Here is a 17,214-nt window from a genome sequence, read left to right on the forward strand (position 1 = left end):
GGGACGTTATGTGGAGACGCGGCCAGAGTTTTAGTTTTCAATCCTTGCCGAGCCACTACAGACTCTACACACACACACACACACACATACCACATACCACATACCACATACACAGTAGTCATGCCTGACACAACCAACGGCCTCTTGCAGTCCATTCAAACATACAAACAAGCCTGCCTGGCCTGCACTGAGACAGGTGTACACAATATAAAGGCGATTGATATTTCACAGAATACATCGTCGGTGCATCCTACCTAGACCACTGTGTCACTGTCACTTGTCACTGCCTGGCCATCGGTCCGGCCACGTTTGCGCGTCCAGTCTGAACGACAGCAATCACCGAGCCTCATCGGCGCAAACCATGTGTCTACTCGTACCGACTCTTAGCCTGCAGTCAACAGTGCAGAAACGTGTCGTGGGTGGGCTGATTCATTGGCATGAAACTCATTTGCTGAGCAGTGACACGTTGACATGACCACCACCACCACCACCACCAAGAATGTACAAACCTTAGGGGACTCCAGGGTCCAGTCATGACTTCACAGACGAGTGAACTACACTGCAACACCTTCAATTCGTCCCATGTTCAATTTTCACCCGACTCTGATTGCGCAACACACTTCGGATACGCTAAAATAGGCAGTCTTCGTAGCGAACGCCATCCTTGCGCCCCGAAATCGACTCTTCATGAACCCCTCCAGCATGACAGTGCGACTAGATATCCACCCACACGTGCATCTGGACCAGTCGCAATGATGAAGGACAAGGCCGACTACTCCTTGTATCTTGTGACGGATTCTACAAAACCAATATTAGGGGATAGAGATTTGGTCCATGTGGTGGAACAGGCTTTGCTGGGAGGTAAGTTTTGCTAGTATTACCGAATACTTTTACATTCTTTAACGCTGCATTTGCACTCAGCTTCTATTCATTCTATTCAACATATTGGTCTTTGGCCATATATTCCAATCTCGTTAGGATGTTAATCCCGATGCATCAATCGCTGCAAATGATTCCGAGCTCTACTGCTAATCATGAAACCGACTCGCTGTCTAGAAACATAAGCTGACCCTCCCAGGCGTCACACTCGTGCAATATCGCGACAAAACGTCCGATACAGGAGCACTCATATCCACAGCCAGAGCTATCCATGAGAAATGCAAAGCCCACAACATCCCTCTCCTAGTCAACGACCGTGTCGACGTCGCCCTGGCCGTAGGCTGTGAAGGCGTACACATCGGCCAGGATGACATGTCCGTCTCCTCAGCTCGCCAACTCCTTGGCCCCGACAAGATCATTGGAGCGACAGTGTCCTCAGTCGAAGAAGCCCGCATAGCTGTCGAGCAAGGCGCAGACTACTTGGGTATTGGAACACTCTACGCTACTCAGACCAAGAAGAATACCAAAGACATCATCGGCATCAATGGCATCAGAGGTATCTTACGATACCTCGACACGGCAGACGAAGCATCCAAGAAGATCAAAACAGTCTGTATAGGCGGTGTAAACGCAACCAACATCCCCTTGATCATCCACCAACTCTTCGCCCCAACACCTTCAAATCGCTCCCCGAAAACAATCGATGGCGTCGCCGTCGTATCCGCCATCATCGCTTCTCCAGACCCAAAATCCTCCTCCCAAACCCTCCTCAACCTCGTCCACTCCCCCCCTCCCCCCTTCAAATCCCCCTCCGCCCTACCCACCTTCTGGCTCGAAAACGACACCGAAGAAATCACCCACGTCCTCCGCACCGCCCTCGCCGCCACCAAAGCCGTAAAATCTAAAACCCCCCTGACACACAACATGACCAACCTCGTCGTCCAAAACTTCGCCGCCAACATCGCCCTCGCCCTCGGCGCAAGCCCCATTATGGCAAATTACGGACCCGAAGCCACAGACCTCGCCAACCTCCCCGGCACCGCCGCCGCCCTTGTCATCAACATGGGCAGCGTCAACCCCGACGGCCTAGCAAACTACACCCAAGCCATACGCGCCTACAACGCCGCCGGCCGCCCCATCATCTTCGACCCCGTCGGCGCCGCCGCAACCCACGTCCGCCGCACCGCAGTCTCCCACCTCCTAGCCGCCGGCTACTTCGACCTGATCAAAGGCAACGAGCGCGAGATCCTGCAAGTTGCGCGGGCCACGGGCTTCGCCGTCACCGACGCCGACGAGACGTCGCGGGTCCAGCGCGGCGTGGACAGTGGTGCTCCGCTCTTCTCCCTCCGGGAAAAAGCTCACGTCGTGTCCATGCTTGCGCGGCGCGAACGCAATGTCGTGCTCATGACGGGCGCTGTGGATGTGATTAGCGATGGCGATCGCACGTACAGTATCAGTAACGGACATGCATATCTTGGGCTGGTTACGGGCAGTGGGTGTACGCTCGGCACCACGCTTTCGGCCTATCTGGCAGCGTATCCGAAGGACAAGTTGTTGGCGGGGGTGGCAGGCTTGTTGCATTTCGAGGTTGCGGCGCAGAGGGCGGCGGCGAGGGAGGATGTGCGTGGGCCGGGGTCGTTTGTGCCGGCGTTTATTGATGAGGTGTTTAGGATTGGGGAGGAGGTTGGGGAGGGGAAGATGGACTGGGAGGGCGTGGCGAGGGTGGAGTGTGTCAAGGGGGTTGAGGAGGGTGCGGTGTTGAGGTTGGAATGATGCGTGGTGTTTTGTGAGGATGGGAAATGGAAAGTACACAAGGCGTAGACGTAATTACCATCGGCCAAGCACATGCGCAATCTTACATCAGTTTCACAAAGGGGTATACCATCGCATAATCCTACAATGCTCTACATCGCCACCCCAACAAACACTACACCCCCTTGACCTCTCTCCAGCTCCTATTTCCCACGTCCACCCCCCTCAATCTTGCACTCCCGCACTCATCATGTCCAAAACCCGACAAACCCCCAAAACCAAAGTCCCTACCTCGCCTTCCGATACCGTCCCTGCGTCATCTCCATCTTCAGCGCGTCCTGCTGATCCGGCAACGGCGCTCTTTTCCGAATCCCAGCCTGATCCCCACCCGCCGCAGCACCCACGCCCTGCTGCTGCGCAGACTGCTGTCCCATCTGCGGCGGAACCCAGCCCGGCGGCGGCCCCGCCATACCGCCCGGTGGAGGCGGGAATCCAGGAAATCCATGTGGTGGCGGGGGCATACCGGGCGGTAGAGGCGGCATACCAGGCGGGACACCCATGCCTGTTGGGAAAGCGAAGTTTGGTGGCGGGAAGGGCGGGGGAGGGCCGTTGTTGTTGGTGTTGTTGTTGGGCACAGGTGCACCTGCACCTGGAGGCATGGGGGGCGGGGGCAAGGCGCCAGAGGAAATGAGTTGTGCGAGGCGGGAGGGGTCCATGCCTGTGAAAGGGAGGGGAGGGGCACCTGGTGCACCGGGTTGTGGTGGAGGAAAGGGGAGACCAGATGGCGGTGGTGGGGGAAGATGAGGATGTGAGGAACCGCCGATGCCAGGAAGGGAGCTGGATGTTCCATCCGGTGCGGCGTTGAGACCGGGGAGCGAGAGACCTGGTGGTAGAAAAGGTAGGCCACCTGATCGAGACGGAAGTTTCTGGTCGACAAGCCCCTCTGCTTCGTCTTCGGCTTCTTGCTCCTCTTCCTCTTGTTTTTGGCGGCGGTTTTGGCCCCGGTCGTATGTGCCTTGGGCTTCGGCAGCGGCTTGGCCAATGTGGTACCGGTCGTTGATATAGTTTGTGTCTCCTGGCCGGGGGCGTGTCCAAAAGCGGGTTACACGGTCATTGGAGCCAGATGCTAGAATGTGACCAAGTGGGTGCCAATCCATTGTCCAAACGGTAAAGTCGTGGGCGTATTGCAAACTATGCGCAGGGTATATCGTCTGCGCAGGAGCGTTTTGCGGGTCAGCAGCATCGTAGGGTGATATTGAGGGTGCTACTCCCGGGGGAGGATTTTGCTCGTCGAGTAGATAGTGATGTATACTGCCGTCCACGCCACCGGTAGATAACAGGTTTTTGTGCATGGGGTGCCAGGCCATGGTAATGATGTCTTTTTCGTGCCCCTTTAGCAGTAGGACGTCGCGCATCATTCGAAGATCAAAGATGCGGGCGGTATGGTCACGGGCGCATGTTGCTAGCATGTTTCCTTGAACGGGCTCAAACATGGTTTTTGATATTGGGTTTTTATGTCCATGAAGTGTTGTAAGACAACGGCCTGTTCGTGGGTCCCAGAACTTGACCGTATGATCCTTTGAGCCAGAGACTAGCAGTCCCTTGTGTGGATGCCAGTCTACCGACTTTACTTCCCAACCATGTCCCGTGAGCGTTGACTCCTCGGTACTTGAGGCAAAGTCCCAAATCTTCAATGTGGTATCGTCGGCGCATGTTACGAACTTGGAGTCGGTCGGTGCGATGGAGAGACCTCGCACGGCTTCGGTATGTGCTTGAATTTCCTTGACGTTGTTGAAATTTGTTTGCCAGTACTTGACGACACCTGTCTGATCTGCGGAGAGAAGCCAGTCGTCGGTGGATGTGTATTCGACGGCTCTTATAGCAGCTTCGTGCGCCTGCATGATGGTTTCGAAATTGAAGCCCATGCCGTTCCATAGCGTGAATTCACCACTCGTCGATCCGGTAAGCAGGCGGCGGCCCTCGGGTGTCCACTTGACGACATTGATGGGGTGTTTGACTTTGTTTAGCGACGAGTGGACGGCTTTGGCTGGTATGGATTCGGCGGCGCTGGCGAGTCGGGCGGCGGGCGGTTGCATGTCCACGATGTAGCTGGCACTTGGGCGCTCCACCTCTCGCATGGGTAGGTTCTTGTATCGTGGACGCCGGTTGCGCAACCACTGTACTGTTGTTGCGCCATAATCCGTCACGGCTCCTGTATGGACGGTTGTATCAGCCTGGTTCTTTGATGGTGGAAAGGCATATGGGAAGAGACAAAAGTTTGGAAGATATTGTAGTAGCTATTCTCATGCACTACTACATACATCTCGTCCATAACACCAAATGAGATATACATATTGCTAACAACGCATTGTATACTTACGCTTTGGTCGAGGCCGCAACCCACCCTCAAAGTCCGGCCGGTGGTACTCGCGCTCCATGACGACTGCAGTTGCAAGTCGCGTCAATCACGATAGTCGCATAAAAGGGGTGAATGAAGTCGTTCCTTTTGACGCTGACTCTAGTCGTTTGGCGCGTCTCAACTTGATCCATTGGGTCGTTGAACGTTGGCTTTGTCGCGAGTCGCGAAGCTCCGCGAGCTTGGACCCACAGATGTGTCGTAATTTACCTTGGTCAGCCTCGACCCACTTGTACTGTAACTTACCCTGGATCAGCCACAGATCACAGCTGCGCCAGAACGCCACACTTGGCCCCAATCGTTCACATGCAAACTCGACGCAAGCCTGCCCTGTCTGTCTGCCCACTTGCATATCCCCGCCGACGAGGCGATTCAACAGAACGTTGAAGGAAAACCATCTTCCCATCTTATCCGTGCAACCCGATCGTTGCCGGGTCCTGCAGCCATGGCACGCTTGCACTTGTTCACTCACGCCTTCGTGTTCCGCGGCTGGGCCAGAAGCTGCTTCCGTGCCCCCCCCAATCGCCGTTTTCGAGCCTCATTCCTGAAACAATTCCACAATTCTTCAATTCCACCGCTCTCCAAGTGGGATCTCTTCAACCAAGAGGTTGGCAAGAGCCATTGGACTTTGGGCAGGAACATCGGGGGCCCTTTTTACCACCACCACCAAGTTCGACTATGGCGACAATGACCGCAATGACGTCCACATCCGCTATTGATAGTCCGCAAGAGGGCCGCCCTATCGCTAACATGGAGCCTCAACCTCAACGAGGAGGCAGAGACCATTCCAATGGCCGCAACAGAAAGAGTGGTCGCGATATGAAATATCGCCATGTCTTTGCAACACATTCATCATCACGTCCATCGCCTCTAACACAAGATGGGGGAGAGTCTCCGACCAATTTCGTCGGCTTCAGAAACCTCATGATCCTGGTCCTCAGTATGCATCCTCGCTTTCTGCACAGATGCGCATCACCCTAACCTCAACAGTCGTGTCCAACCTGCGACTCATGATAGTGAACTTCAAAAAGGTAAGAAAGAATAAGCTTAAAGACAAATATCCCCTACTAATCAATATACGTAGTATGGCGTCCTAATATGCCTTAGCTGTCATGACTACCGAAGGTCCGACGTCATTACCGGTCTCGCGCTCTACCTGCTCGTCCCTGCCCACCTCTTCGTTACATACTTGATCGAATATGTCGCTGCCCAGCAAGCAAAGAAGGCGTACGGTCGCATATCCAAGAACAAGGACAGCGACATCCCAGCAGACTATGCGGCCGCGCTCAAGAGCTTCAATACCTCGTGGCACGTTGTGGCATTCTTTCACAGCGTCAATGCCGTCGCAAACCTCTTCATCGCTACAAAGATGGTATACTACAACATCCACCACCCAGGCATCGGGACGCTCTGCGAGTTCCATGCGGTCATCGTCTTCCTCAAGTGCATGTCCTACGCGCTCACAAACCGCGACCTTCGACATGCGTATTTGCACCCCAAGCAAGCCGAACCGCTGCCAGAACTCTATAAGACGTGCCCGTACCCGCAGAACATCAACATGAAGAATCTCTGCTACTTCTGGTGGGCACCGACTCTGGTCTACCAGCCCGTCTACCCGCGCACCGACCGCATCCGCTGGACTTTCGTTGTCAAACGACTACTCGAAGTCGTAGGCCTGAGCATCGTAATCTGGATCGCATCCGCCCAATATGCCGCGCCCCTGCTCCAAAACAGCATCAACAAGATCCTCGAGCTAAACCTCACCTCTATAGCCGAGCGCATTATGAAACTCAGCACAATCTCCGTCTTTTGCTGGCTCTGTGGATTTTTCGCACTCTTCCAATCTTCTCTCAATGCGCTCGCTGAAGTAATGACCTTTGGCGACCGAGATTTTTACGGCGACTGGTGGAACGTCAGCAATGTGCGCAACTACTGGACCACATGGAACAAGCCAGTCACAAACTTCATGCGTCGCCACATCTACTCGCCTCTTGTAGGCCGTGGCTGGAACCCCGCCGTCGCACAGATTCTGGTCTTCCTTTTCTCAGGCATCCTACACGAACTCCTCGTTGGTGTACCAACGCATAACATCATCGGCGTAGCCTTCCTCGGCATGATGGCGCAGATTCCGCTCATTGCTATAACGGACCAGATACAGCGATGGCGGTGGGCGAGGGGGCAGGTCGTGGGCAACATGATCTTTTGGATGAGCTTTTGTCTCGTGGGGCAACCGCTTGCGGCGCTTTGCTACTTCTTCGCGTGGCAGGCCAAGTATGGGTCTGTTAGTAGGCAATTTGAGCAGAGTGAGTTGAAGCAGTTGTTTCTTAGATAGGATTAAGGGTCTGTGGATCTCTGAACTAATGTGGCGATTTTATCTTGGATGGACGGCTGAGGATCGCGATGCGCTGATACTGTACATGTTGTCATGCCATTGCTATAATAATAAAGTGATCATCCAAAAAAACGCAAATCAGAATGCTTTTCTATCTAGAAATTATACACTATCTATCCCACCTCCCATCACACACACTACCTCTTCCCATTCACACCCTCCTTAAACTCCCACCAACCCACCCCTCACCCTCCTCAAACTCCCCAAGACATCCCTCTCCAAAATCCCTTCCACCTTCTGCACAACCAACCCATGAACACCCCTCCGTCTCCCCGTTTCCGCAAACCGCACCAACCCAACCAAAACCTGCTCCCTCTCCACCCCTCTCCACCCTAACACCACCTCCGCGCCCCCAAGCACCCGCCCCACCAGCGCAAAAACTTCACCCTTGCTCACCCACCCCAACGCGCCGTCGTGCTCCCTCTCCGCCGTGCCCGTCAACACCTCAAGACCAGACAGCACCCACGCAGCGAGATGTGCGCTTGCGCCGCGGGGTACCGCAGTGCAGGATTTGAGGATATAAGTCCATATTGGTATGTCGAGGGTGGGGTCGTAGTAGAGATTTTGTTTCTCTGTTGCGAAGAGGGCCGAGTCTTGTTTACGGTTTTGAGCGAGGGTGATGGAGAAGGGGGTTGTGAAAAGGGGGGTTGGGTAGGGGGCGGTGTCTGTGAGACGCCGAAGGGCGGTGGAGAGGAGGTTTGCTGAGGAAGGGGAGGAGGTGAAGGTGGTGGAAAGATAGTGGGCAAGGCGAGATGCGGTTAGTAAGGGGGGTGTATTTTGGAGGGGTTTGCGGTGGGAGAGGTTATGAATGCGTTGGGAGCGGAGGAAGCTGTTTGTGGTGTTGGCAGTTAGGTCGCGGATCTCATCGTCGTCGTCTGAGAGGAGGTCGTAGAGGAGTAGGCTTAGGGCAAGGATGAGGGGTCCCATGGCTGTAGATGTAGGGGTGGCTGTGTAGATGTGTGATAGTGCGGCGAGGGATTGCGCGGCAGCGAAGCGAGTATCGAAGGGGTTGGTGTCGATGATGGTTATGCGGAGGAGGCGAATGTATCGTGAGATAGCGAGCAGGATTATGCGTCGCTGGCCAGATAGGTTGTAGTACGCGAAGTCTAGGAAGAAGCCGAGAAGACGTAGTGCACTTTGCTTATTTGACGGTGGCTCCTTGAGGCACTGTGTTTCCAGTTTCTCGAGGGTGAGGATGGTCGGATGTGTGGTGATAGATCTGAAGAAGTCCAAACGAAGGTAGTCATCTTGAAGAGCGGATGCAAGCACTGCCTGCGCTTTTGCAATGACCTCGGGGTCGGCAGCGTTGAGAATGACTTTATGTATAGCAGTCAGGACAAGCACGAGAGGGATGGTGAGTCCGTTGGTGGCCTCGAGCCTGATGACAGTTTCAAGCGTTTCTAGCGCTGCGCAGCACGTGTCTGCGTCATCTGCGACAAGCATCAAGAGTGCTTCATCGATACCCTGATAGTCCTCGGATACTGAGCTGTCTAAGGCGTCATCACGCATAATAACTCGATCGATAAAAAATATCTGCGCCAAAGACGTCTGAAGTAGAGCGTTGCCGGGACGGTGGCTAACACGGAGAGCATACGCCGGTCCTATACATATAGATGCGGTGAGTTGCTGCCAGGCAGGCAGTATTGAAAGAGCATCCGGCCGGCGCAACATATTAATACCACAAACGGAAACGATGTCAAGGAATGCTGACCGAATCAATGGGCAGTCGCTTGTGGTATACCAGTCGTTGGCATAAGTGCCCAAATTCTCCATCAGAGTACCGAGCTTTTCAGTTGCTACGGGACGTTAGTATCTCAGTGACTTTGCCTGTGAAATGCCTAGAGGACTTACAGAAGTCAGACGAGTTTTTCAAAAGCTTGATGTACATATATTTGACGGCCAAGAGCACACCATGTTGTCGGTTCGTAGATATAGGCAGTGTTGACAACAAAGAAATCTTCACGGCATAGAGTTGGCTTGTTGCTCGCATCGAAACAACGGTACGTGCGGCCATATCTCGTAAATGCCAATGCGGACTTGAGAGTAACTCTGTCACCGCGTTTTGAATGACATCTAGGTGCTCTTGGGGTGGTCTCGCTTGACGCAAGATCTGAAGCGCGGGGAAAACACCCTCGGCGCCGTGGAGATCGAATGGTGAGTTACTGTCCAACGTACCAGCCATCGATTGCTTCAGTGGACCATTGTGATCGAGCAGATCCGAGAGCATCTTCGGTAAGGCAGGGAAAAAGTCATAAGAAAAGCGAGACGTCTTCGTCCGATCGCGCTCCTTCCAATCTTGTGCTTCGTCGCTACCCAAAAGTCTCTCGATTAGTGCTTTGAAAAGCATGAGACTACAATTGCGAATGGGCCATCTATATTGCAAGTAAGATGGCATTCCTCAATTCGCATCTAGAGATAACTTACATATCAGAGTTCAGCATTCTGGCGGCCAATTCAAGACCCTTTCCGATGTATGCTTCCGATGCTACGCTTAATTTGGATGTTGTGAAAATTTCCTTGATACAGTTGAGTGCATGAACTTGAGGTAGTCGACTATCCTCAATATTAGCGCTTTTCGCTTCTACCAAAGTCTCCGCAACGAGATCTTGCATAGCACGAGGGAATAAGCTCCCAGAAGGCTGCGCTTCTGCGGCAAGCAATGCGGTCATGAGGGCGGGAATGCCTGCAGATCTTCGGGTGATAGCATCTGCCTTGACTTGGATAGAGCGAAGTGTTTCCTGCGTTTGTCAGTCATAGACATCGTGATCGTCTAGGAGCCACCTACCTGATACCAAGCCTCTGGCAATGCTTGTAGTTCTGGGATTCTCGATGTTACGCAGCGTCTACAGAAGGCTGCAAAGGTCTGGGAAACTGTAGAGAATGCCCCGCGATGACGAAGTTCTAGAAGTTGAGTGAAACAGAGCCGGCCCAACTGCTCGAACGACTCGGGCGTTAAGAAATCGCGATCGCCATGACCAATCGGAGCTTTGGTCACAACAGTTCCAAGAAGAGTACTATTTTTGTGAGCGACCAGAGTCGTAACAGCACTTCGAACGTACCTGGCTTCTTTGAGTCCACGCCATGAATAACTGAGTATTTCCTTAGTATCCAAGCTAGCCTCTTCTTCAATCTCGTCCGGAACATGGCCTTCGGGTGCATCTGCGCAAAGCACGTGGTGGACGCACAACCATAGCGACTCTACATTATTCACAATAGCACAATGGGACTTTACCCATTGTACGATTGATTGCTGTGGTTCGCTCGATATGTTCTCATAGAAGCCAGGTTGATCGACAATGTATGTGAGTGCCGCAAATGTTCCATGTACAGGCCTATGGTTGACAGCCTCGGAGAGATTGGTCTTAGCAAGTTCTAGTGTTTCGTGGAGTTGTGACTTCAAGTGCTCAAACAACTTGAGTTTGCTTGAGAATTGCGTGTGACCTGAAGTTTCGAAATAGTTGTTTGCAAGGGTAAAGATCAGACTATAAGCCCGAGCGATGCCATCTGCTTGATCAGCACGCCCTGTGCGAAGCATAAGAGACTCGGCTCGATGCAGAAACACCGGCAAGATGGCAAGTACCTCATGCTGTTCATCTTGTGGCAGAGCTGAAAGGCAAAGTTTCAACACCAAGACAGCTGTGTCGCGCACGTCGTCGAACGCGTCAAGGACCAGGTCTAGCAGGACTCGTACCAGTCTGACATTCGCAATTTGAACACCATGAGCCCAATTCAACTGTCCTTGAGCAGACTTTGAGAGATCAGATTGAGGTACTCCGGGATCAAGGCCGGAACGCAAGACAATCGTGAGTGCTCGCAATGCGGTTATCCTCCTCTGGTATGTTGCAGTTGGACGTAATTCGCGTTCCAAGAACCCCAAGTACCAAGTCAAGAAAGTGACTGGGCCCAGATCAACATTCTGGTACAATTGTTTGCGGAATGAGGATTCTTGGTCGCGACAAATTCTTGGCACTGATATTCGGTGTTGACTATTTGCAACTTGTTTACACTTAGCTCTTGCATTTGTAGCTGTGCAAGCTCGGAGCCTATCAAAAAGCCTTTGTGTGTTACCAAGTACCTCCCGGCGAAAGTACGGGTCGGTTTCGGTATGAAGATGTACCAGATTCTGCCTCAGCGCCTTGAGGGCGCCATAGTTCAGAGGTTTTGTGACTGAAACAGAATATATTGAGAGGAACATGCCAGCGAGTCTGACTTCAGGCTCGGCATGTGACATCCAAGCACCGAATATATTGTCTGGAAGAAATAACGCTCCATTACGAACTTGTATACTGGCAGATGTTCTTTGATCTGCTCGTTTAGTCAGGAAGGAGCTCGGAGCTGAACGGATCGATGATGCATATACTCACCGAAAACACGAAGGATAGACAGTTCCGTTCCACTCTCGAATGCAGCAAGTAATAACCTGAATTTTTCTGCCTTGCTAAGGTTATACTGACTCCAGTTGAGATTGTGTAGTGACTCAGGGATTGTGCCCAGTGGTTGGACGTGTGTCACAAAATCCAGAACGGAGAGGAAGCGCAGATACTCTTCGATATTTGGTAGAAAGCAGTGGGGAAACACATGTGTCTTGAATTCGAGTATACGGTCTGGCCAATCTTGGAGCGTTTCGAGCACGGGTGAAATCCATAGGGGCACCGTACTGCCGTTATTTATATCCACGTTATAGTCCGGCAATTGCCGAGCTTCAATAAGGAAATTCCTAATCAAATGACCCGCAGATAGTGCGGTCTCATGATGTACGATCCATCCTAGGAAGATCTTGAAGAGCGTCTGTGGACTAGTGGATGCTACAGGTCCTTGCGACAGCGCGGCAGCCTGTTTCTCGTATATTTGGACTAGCTGTGCGATAGAGATGGTATTCTTGAGTAACAAGTGGGCAAGTCCTTGCAAAGCTGGCTTCACTTTGAATCGATCTTGTCGTTCACAGATGATGTCCAGAAATGTACTGGCAGCTTGCTCGCGCAGCGCCAAAGCACTTGGACTTTGATCTTGCGTGATGACATTTGTCAACGTCACAAGAATCTGTCTCATAGATTTTCCTTTCGCTTCACCAGATCTGTGGAGATAGATTTGAAAAATTCTCAGCCAGATCGAGTCTTCTAGTATCGCACTTAGCACGTTTTCAGAACCGTGATTTCGACAATGGTCGATGATAGCACATAGCGCATTAGATGCAGCAGCGCGGTGCCCAGATTCCAGGTCCGGTATATCTGCAGTCTCGAGCACAGGATCAGTAACACTGTGCAGATTTCTATGGCATTGTCAGTGGCGTCCAATTTTTTTTCTAATTCAAGCCTCACGGACTCTGCATCCTTACCTACTTCACATCGTCCATAGAGTCCAACTTTCCCAAGACATTGCCCACATTTCTGGCAATTTCCCGCAGTTTCTTCTCTGGTACTGGTACGCCCAGTCCATGTTCAAGCTTTGCCTGCATATTTCGTCGTGGCTGATGTGTTCGAGCAGTCACAGACCGCGAAGCCCGAGGTTTCGCATCAATTGCAAAAAAGGGTGGGTCTGACGCTAAGATCGATAACGTGATCCACCACCGAGCGCCCACCCCCACCGAGCGCCCACTAACACTAAAATCACTAAATTTTTAACACTAAATTTCTTAATAACTATAGCACCTATTAATAACACGCTTATAGTAATTAAATTCTTAACTCTTAGAGAAGATTTTATATACTTAGAAATAGTAAAAAAGTATAGTTACTTATAGTTAACCTTATCTAGATACTACTAGAAAATTTAGTAAGTATATACTACTACTTTACTAAATAGTTAAATACTTAATACTATATAAGAAAGTAAGCTTATAAAGTATATTAAAGAGCTTTATAAGTAAGGATTACCCCTTATATAAACTATTATTTAAAATTTTATAACTAAAATAATAAGGAATCTAGTAAGTAAAAATTAGGTATAGTACTTTATTAACTACTATAATATTAATCTTATCTCCTATTAGGCTACTAGGCTTAATTATAACTACTTTAAAGCTAATTCTACCTTTAAGTATAGCTTATACTTTAAGCTTTTATACTAAAAAATAAAGTAATATAATATTAAAAGTTAGTATATCTATAATATAGATAAGAAGGGTTTTCTTATTAAAGTACTATTAAAAACTAAATATATATTTAATAAAAGTGCCTATAAGTAGAAAAAGATTAGAGCTATACTCTAGAATAGTAATAAGGAGTAGATTACTACTATAGCTTATATATATGCTAATAGTACTACTTTTACTCCTACCCTTATTTATTAGTTCTAATCTAGAGCTCTATAAGATACCTAGTTATAAGATTTTAACCTATTATAATACTAAGCTTTTTTTATAAGATTACTAAGTAGGTAGATAAGCTATACCCTAGGGGTATCCTAGCTTAAGGAGGTGTTTAATTATAAGATAAAAGCTAAAGCTTATACTTTATACTAGCTTCTTATCCTTAATAGCTATAGATCTTATATAATAATAGAGTTTATTAAGTACTATAATAAATATAAGATCTTACTTATAATATATCCCCCTTATAGCACTTATACCCTTTAGCTACTTAATATTATAGTATTTACTCCCTTTATAGCTTTATATAAAGCTTAACTATCTAGTTTTCTAGATAGCTCCTAAGGGCTTATAAGTATTACTAAGAGGGATTTCTACTAGTTATTTAATACTATATAGAGTAATACCTTTAAGGAAAAGCTAATATTAATAGCTTTTAAAGTAATAGGTATCTGTGGAAATTTAGATTACTAAGGTTAGGAATGATTTAGGAGATAGATTATTAGATTATATCTACTACGATTAGACTTATATATATAGAGCTTTAGCTACCCTTACTAGAAGGTAAATAATTAGTAAACCTTCCTTACTAGAGCTCCTACTTTTTATTAGGCACTTAGTAGTAAGCTAGCAGTTAATTAGATAGTAGGTTATACAGGGGTATTAACTAGGATTAATTAGGATTAATTAGGATTAAGATACTCTATAATCTAGTTAATATTCCTCCTATAACACACCCCCTAGGTGTAGGTAGATCTTTTGTTATTATAGTTGCGCTTATAGTTAGTAGGTGGTATAGCTAATTAGAGTGTTATATATCTAAAGGGTTAAATTAGCTTACCCTTTAGATACTAACTAGCGCGCCTTCCTTGTTTAGCCTGCGCTTACGCGTGTAGATATTATCTAGACAGAGCTCTATAACTCTATCTACCTAACTATAATCTTTTACTATAGCTTAAGTTATAAGATTATATAACCCTAAAGATCTAAACTATACTTATATCCCTACTAACCTATATCTTAGTTAAAGTTAAAACCTACTACTTATGCTTACTCTACCTATACTACCCTTATTACCTTCTACGTAGCTAAAGCTATAGTTACTAAAGCTACTACTACTAAAGAAGAGCGCGTTACTACTAAGCGTAAGGCTATTATAGAGTGTGTAGTAGCTAAGTATATAGCTACTACTACTATAGCTAAGATTATAAAGCTAAGGTAAGGCGCTTCTACTCTAGCTCCTGCTCCCCCCTAGACCCTGCCTAAGGCCCCCGCTCCTACGCCTACTCCCTCTCTAGCTCCTAAGGAGACCCTAAGATCCTCCTACTATAGAGAGCCTAGTATTTATTATGCTAAAACTTGTCTAAATTATCTACGCTTAGCGCTCTTTAATAAGTCTAATAGTAAGTGCTATAACTCTTCTAGTAAGGGGACTTAGTGCTAGTAGTACTCCTCTAGGTATAGCTATATCCTAATATATATAATCTATACAAGAATTTTTCCTTTATAATACTTTTAGTAAGATCTTATACTAATAAACTAATAGCCCTAAGCTTACCTAATACTCTACGCTATCCTTCCTAGTAAGGAAGTAGGTAGGTAAGAGCTAAGACCTTCTTAAGGATAAGAAGTAAAGGGTCTTAGTGCTCCTTAAGGAGAGTAAGGCTAAATAGCAGGAGCTAGTAAAAGCTACTACTACTACTACTAAGCTTGCGCGTAAGGCTACTTCTATAGCTAAGGGCACCTAGAGCTCCTTATTAGAAGATAAGGACTCTAGCTCCTCTAAGGTTCCCCCTATAGATCCTAGGATAGGGTAACCTAGGTAGCCCCCTATAGACTCTAAGGCACGCTTTGCGCGCGTAATAGAGCTCCTTAGGGAAGCTACCTAGTTAATAATAGAGAGGTAGGCTATAGTTAGTTATTTTTATATTATATATTAATAGATCTTATATACTATCTTACTTTAATTAATACTATATAATATATACTCTACTATTATATAACTTTAGGTGCTCCCTAAACCTTATAAATTATTATATAGTTAGGTTTTTAGTAAGCCTATTAGCTAGTATATTACTAGTAGGTAGGTAGGTAATATAGAAAGATCCCTTTATATACTCTTACCTAAGCTATATGTTTTAAATATCTATATAGCGTAGCTTAGTAGTGATCCTTTTATTATTACCTACTACTAACCTAATAGTTTATTAATTATTATAATTAATTGTCTAGGTAGTATCTAAAGTAAGGTGTATTTTGGTTAAAAAGTATTTTAACACTATTACTTCTTTACTTACTTGCTTAAGCGCAAGGAGCTCTACCTTAGTAGTTAAAGTAGTAATAGTTAATTGTTAAGCTGCCTTCTAAATAATAGGTCCTCTAAAGAGTATAATTAGGTATCTATGTAATAATCGCTAAGTATTAATATTATTAGCAAATAACGCATTACTATATATTATAAGCTTATTAGGATCCCTATTCCTATATTAGATTAATTAGTATTAAGTTTAGTATAGATAGATAATTACTTAATTAACTGCATTAAAGTGTTGTTTAGATAGGTTAGTAAGGTATTAGGAGAGCTAGGAGGCTACATAGGTAATATTAGGGCGCACTATAATTAAGGTGTAAAGGATTAATCTAACGCGCTCCTAATAGTCCTTAATCTCCTTTTTAGTAGCTTCTCTAGTGCTCTTTTTAATATCTTTACTTAATAGTAGTGTAGTAGGGAATTTTCCTATCTCTACTAGATTAAATTTCTTTATAATCTTGTTAATATATTTATTATAAATAAGTGTTATTATCTATCTCTTTCTATCCTAGATTACTCTTACCCCTAGAAACTAGCTTATAGGTCCCTTCTCTTCTATAGTATATCTTTGCTTTAGAGCTTAGATAACTTTGTAAGCTTGGCTTGCGTAGTTTTAGTGATAGAGCGATAGGATATCGTCCACATTGAATATTAACAAGATACTGTAATCTCTATTAAAGAATAGGCATAGCTCCTCTTTAGAAGTAATAAGCTTATTTTCTTAGAGTGTAGTTAAGAGCTTATTATACTATAATAATAGTAAGTCTTTTAATCTATATAGAGCTCGTTTAAGCTTAACGCACTTCCTAGGTATTTAATATCCTTTAGGTAGCTTATAGATAACTATAGGGTGTTAATCCCTTAAGGCGTTAAGGAAAGCTCTAACAACGTTATATTAATATATCTTAAGGTTAAACTTAGCTCTAATAGCTATTGCAGTCCTAAAGGTTTAAGCTACTAGGGTAGCTACGTAGGTTAAATAAATTAAGTTAGTAAGCTATAGATCTCCTCTTACTACTATCCTTGCTTTATACTTAATTAGGTAACTATCCTAATTAAGCTTGTATGTAAACACCTATTTAAGTAGGAGTAGATGCTCTCCTTTAGTTAGCCTATTAATCTCCTTCTAGGTACTAGCTTTTAGTAGAGTATTAATT

General features: G+C 47.1%; 4 protein-coding genes across 4 annotated transcripts; 2 read left to right on the forward strand and 2 right to left on the reverse strand.

The window, feature by feature from the left end:
• Positions 1-533: 533 nt before the first annotated feature.
• On the forward strand, positions 534-2,652 carry IAQ61_007172 (uncharacterized protein; the record flags this gene model as incomplete). The annotated part of the gene is made up of 2 exons (XM_003840840.2): positions 534-861; positions 1,079-2,652. The coding sequence occupies 2 exons, from the start codon at positions 534-536 to the stop codon at positions 2,650-2,652; spliced, it is 1,902 nt and encodes a 633-aa protein (XP_003840888.2).
• A 266-nt stretch (positions 2,653-2,918) lies between these two features.
• Positions 2,919-5,069, reverse strand: IAQ61_007173 (uncharacterized protein; the record flags this gene model as incomplete). The annotated part of the gene is made up of 2 exons (XM_003840839.2): positions 2,919-4,843; positions 5,012-5,069. The coding sequence occupies 2 exons, from the start codon at positions 5,067-5,069 to the stop codon at positions 2,919-2,921; spliced, it is 1,983 nt and encodes a 660-aa protein (XP_003840887.2).
• A 656-nt stretch (positions 5,070-5,725) lies between these two features.
• Positions 5,726-7,379, forward strand: IAQ61_007174 (uncharacterized protein; the record flags this gene model as incomplete). The annotated part of the gene is made up of 3 exons (XM_003840838.1): positions 5,726-5,987; positions 6,038-6,078; positions 6,132-7,379. 3 exons carry the CDS (start codon positions 5,726-5,728, stop codon positions 7,377-7,379), a joined length of 1,551 nt encoding a protein of 516 aa, XP_003840886.1.
• A 25-nt stretch (positions 7,380-7,404) lies between these two features.
• IAQ61_007175 (uncharacterized protein) lies at positions 7,405-12,894 on the reverse strand (the record flags this gene model as incomplete). Its single annotated transcript, XM_066097476.1, has 9 exons — positions 7,405-7,458; positions 7,836-9,235; positions 9,291-9,811; positions 9,864-10,177; positions 10,225-10,453; positions 10,499-11,435; positions 11,508-11,744; positions 11,804-12,708; positions 12,779-12,894. The coding sequence occupies 9 exons, from the start codon at positions 12,892-12,894 to the stop codon at positions 7,405-7,407; spliced, it is 4,713 nt and encodes a 1,570-aa protein (XP_065952518.1).
• Between the last annotated feature and the right edge of the window lie 4,320 nt (positions 12,895-17,214).

Source organism: Plenodomus lingam (genome assembly GCF_022343315.1).
Source record: "Plenodomus lingam strain CAN1 chromosome Unknown contig_27, whole genome shotgun sequence".
In the NCBI taxonomy this organism is placed as follows: domain Eukaryota; kingdom Fungi; phylum Ascomycota; class Dothideomycetes; order Pleosporales; family Leptosphaeriaceae; genus Plenodomus; species Plenodomus lingam.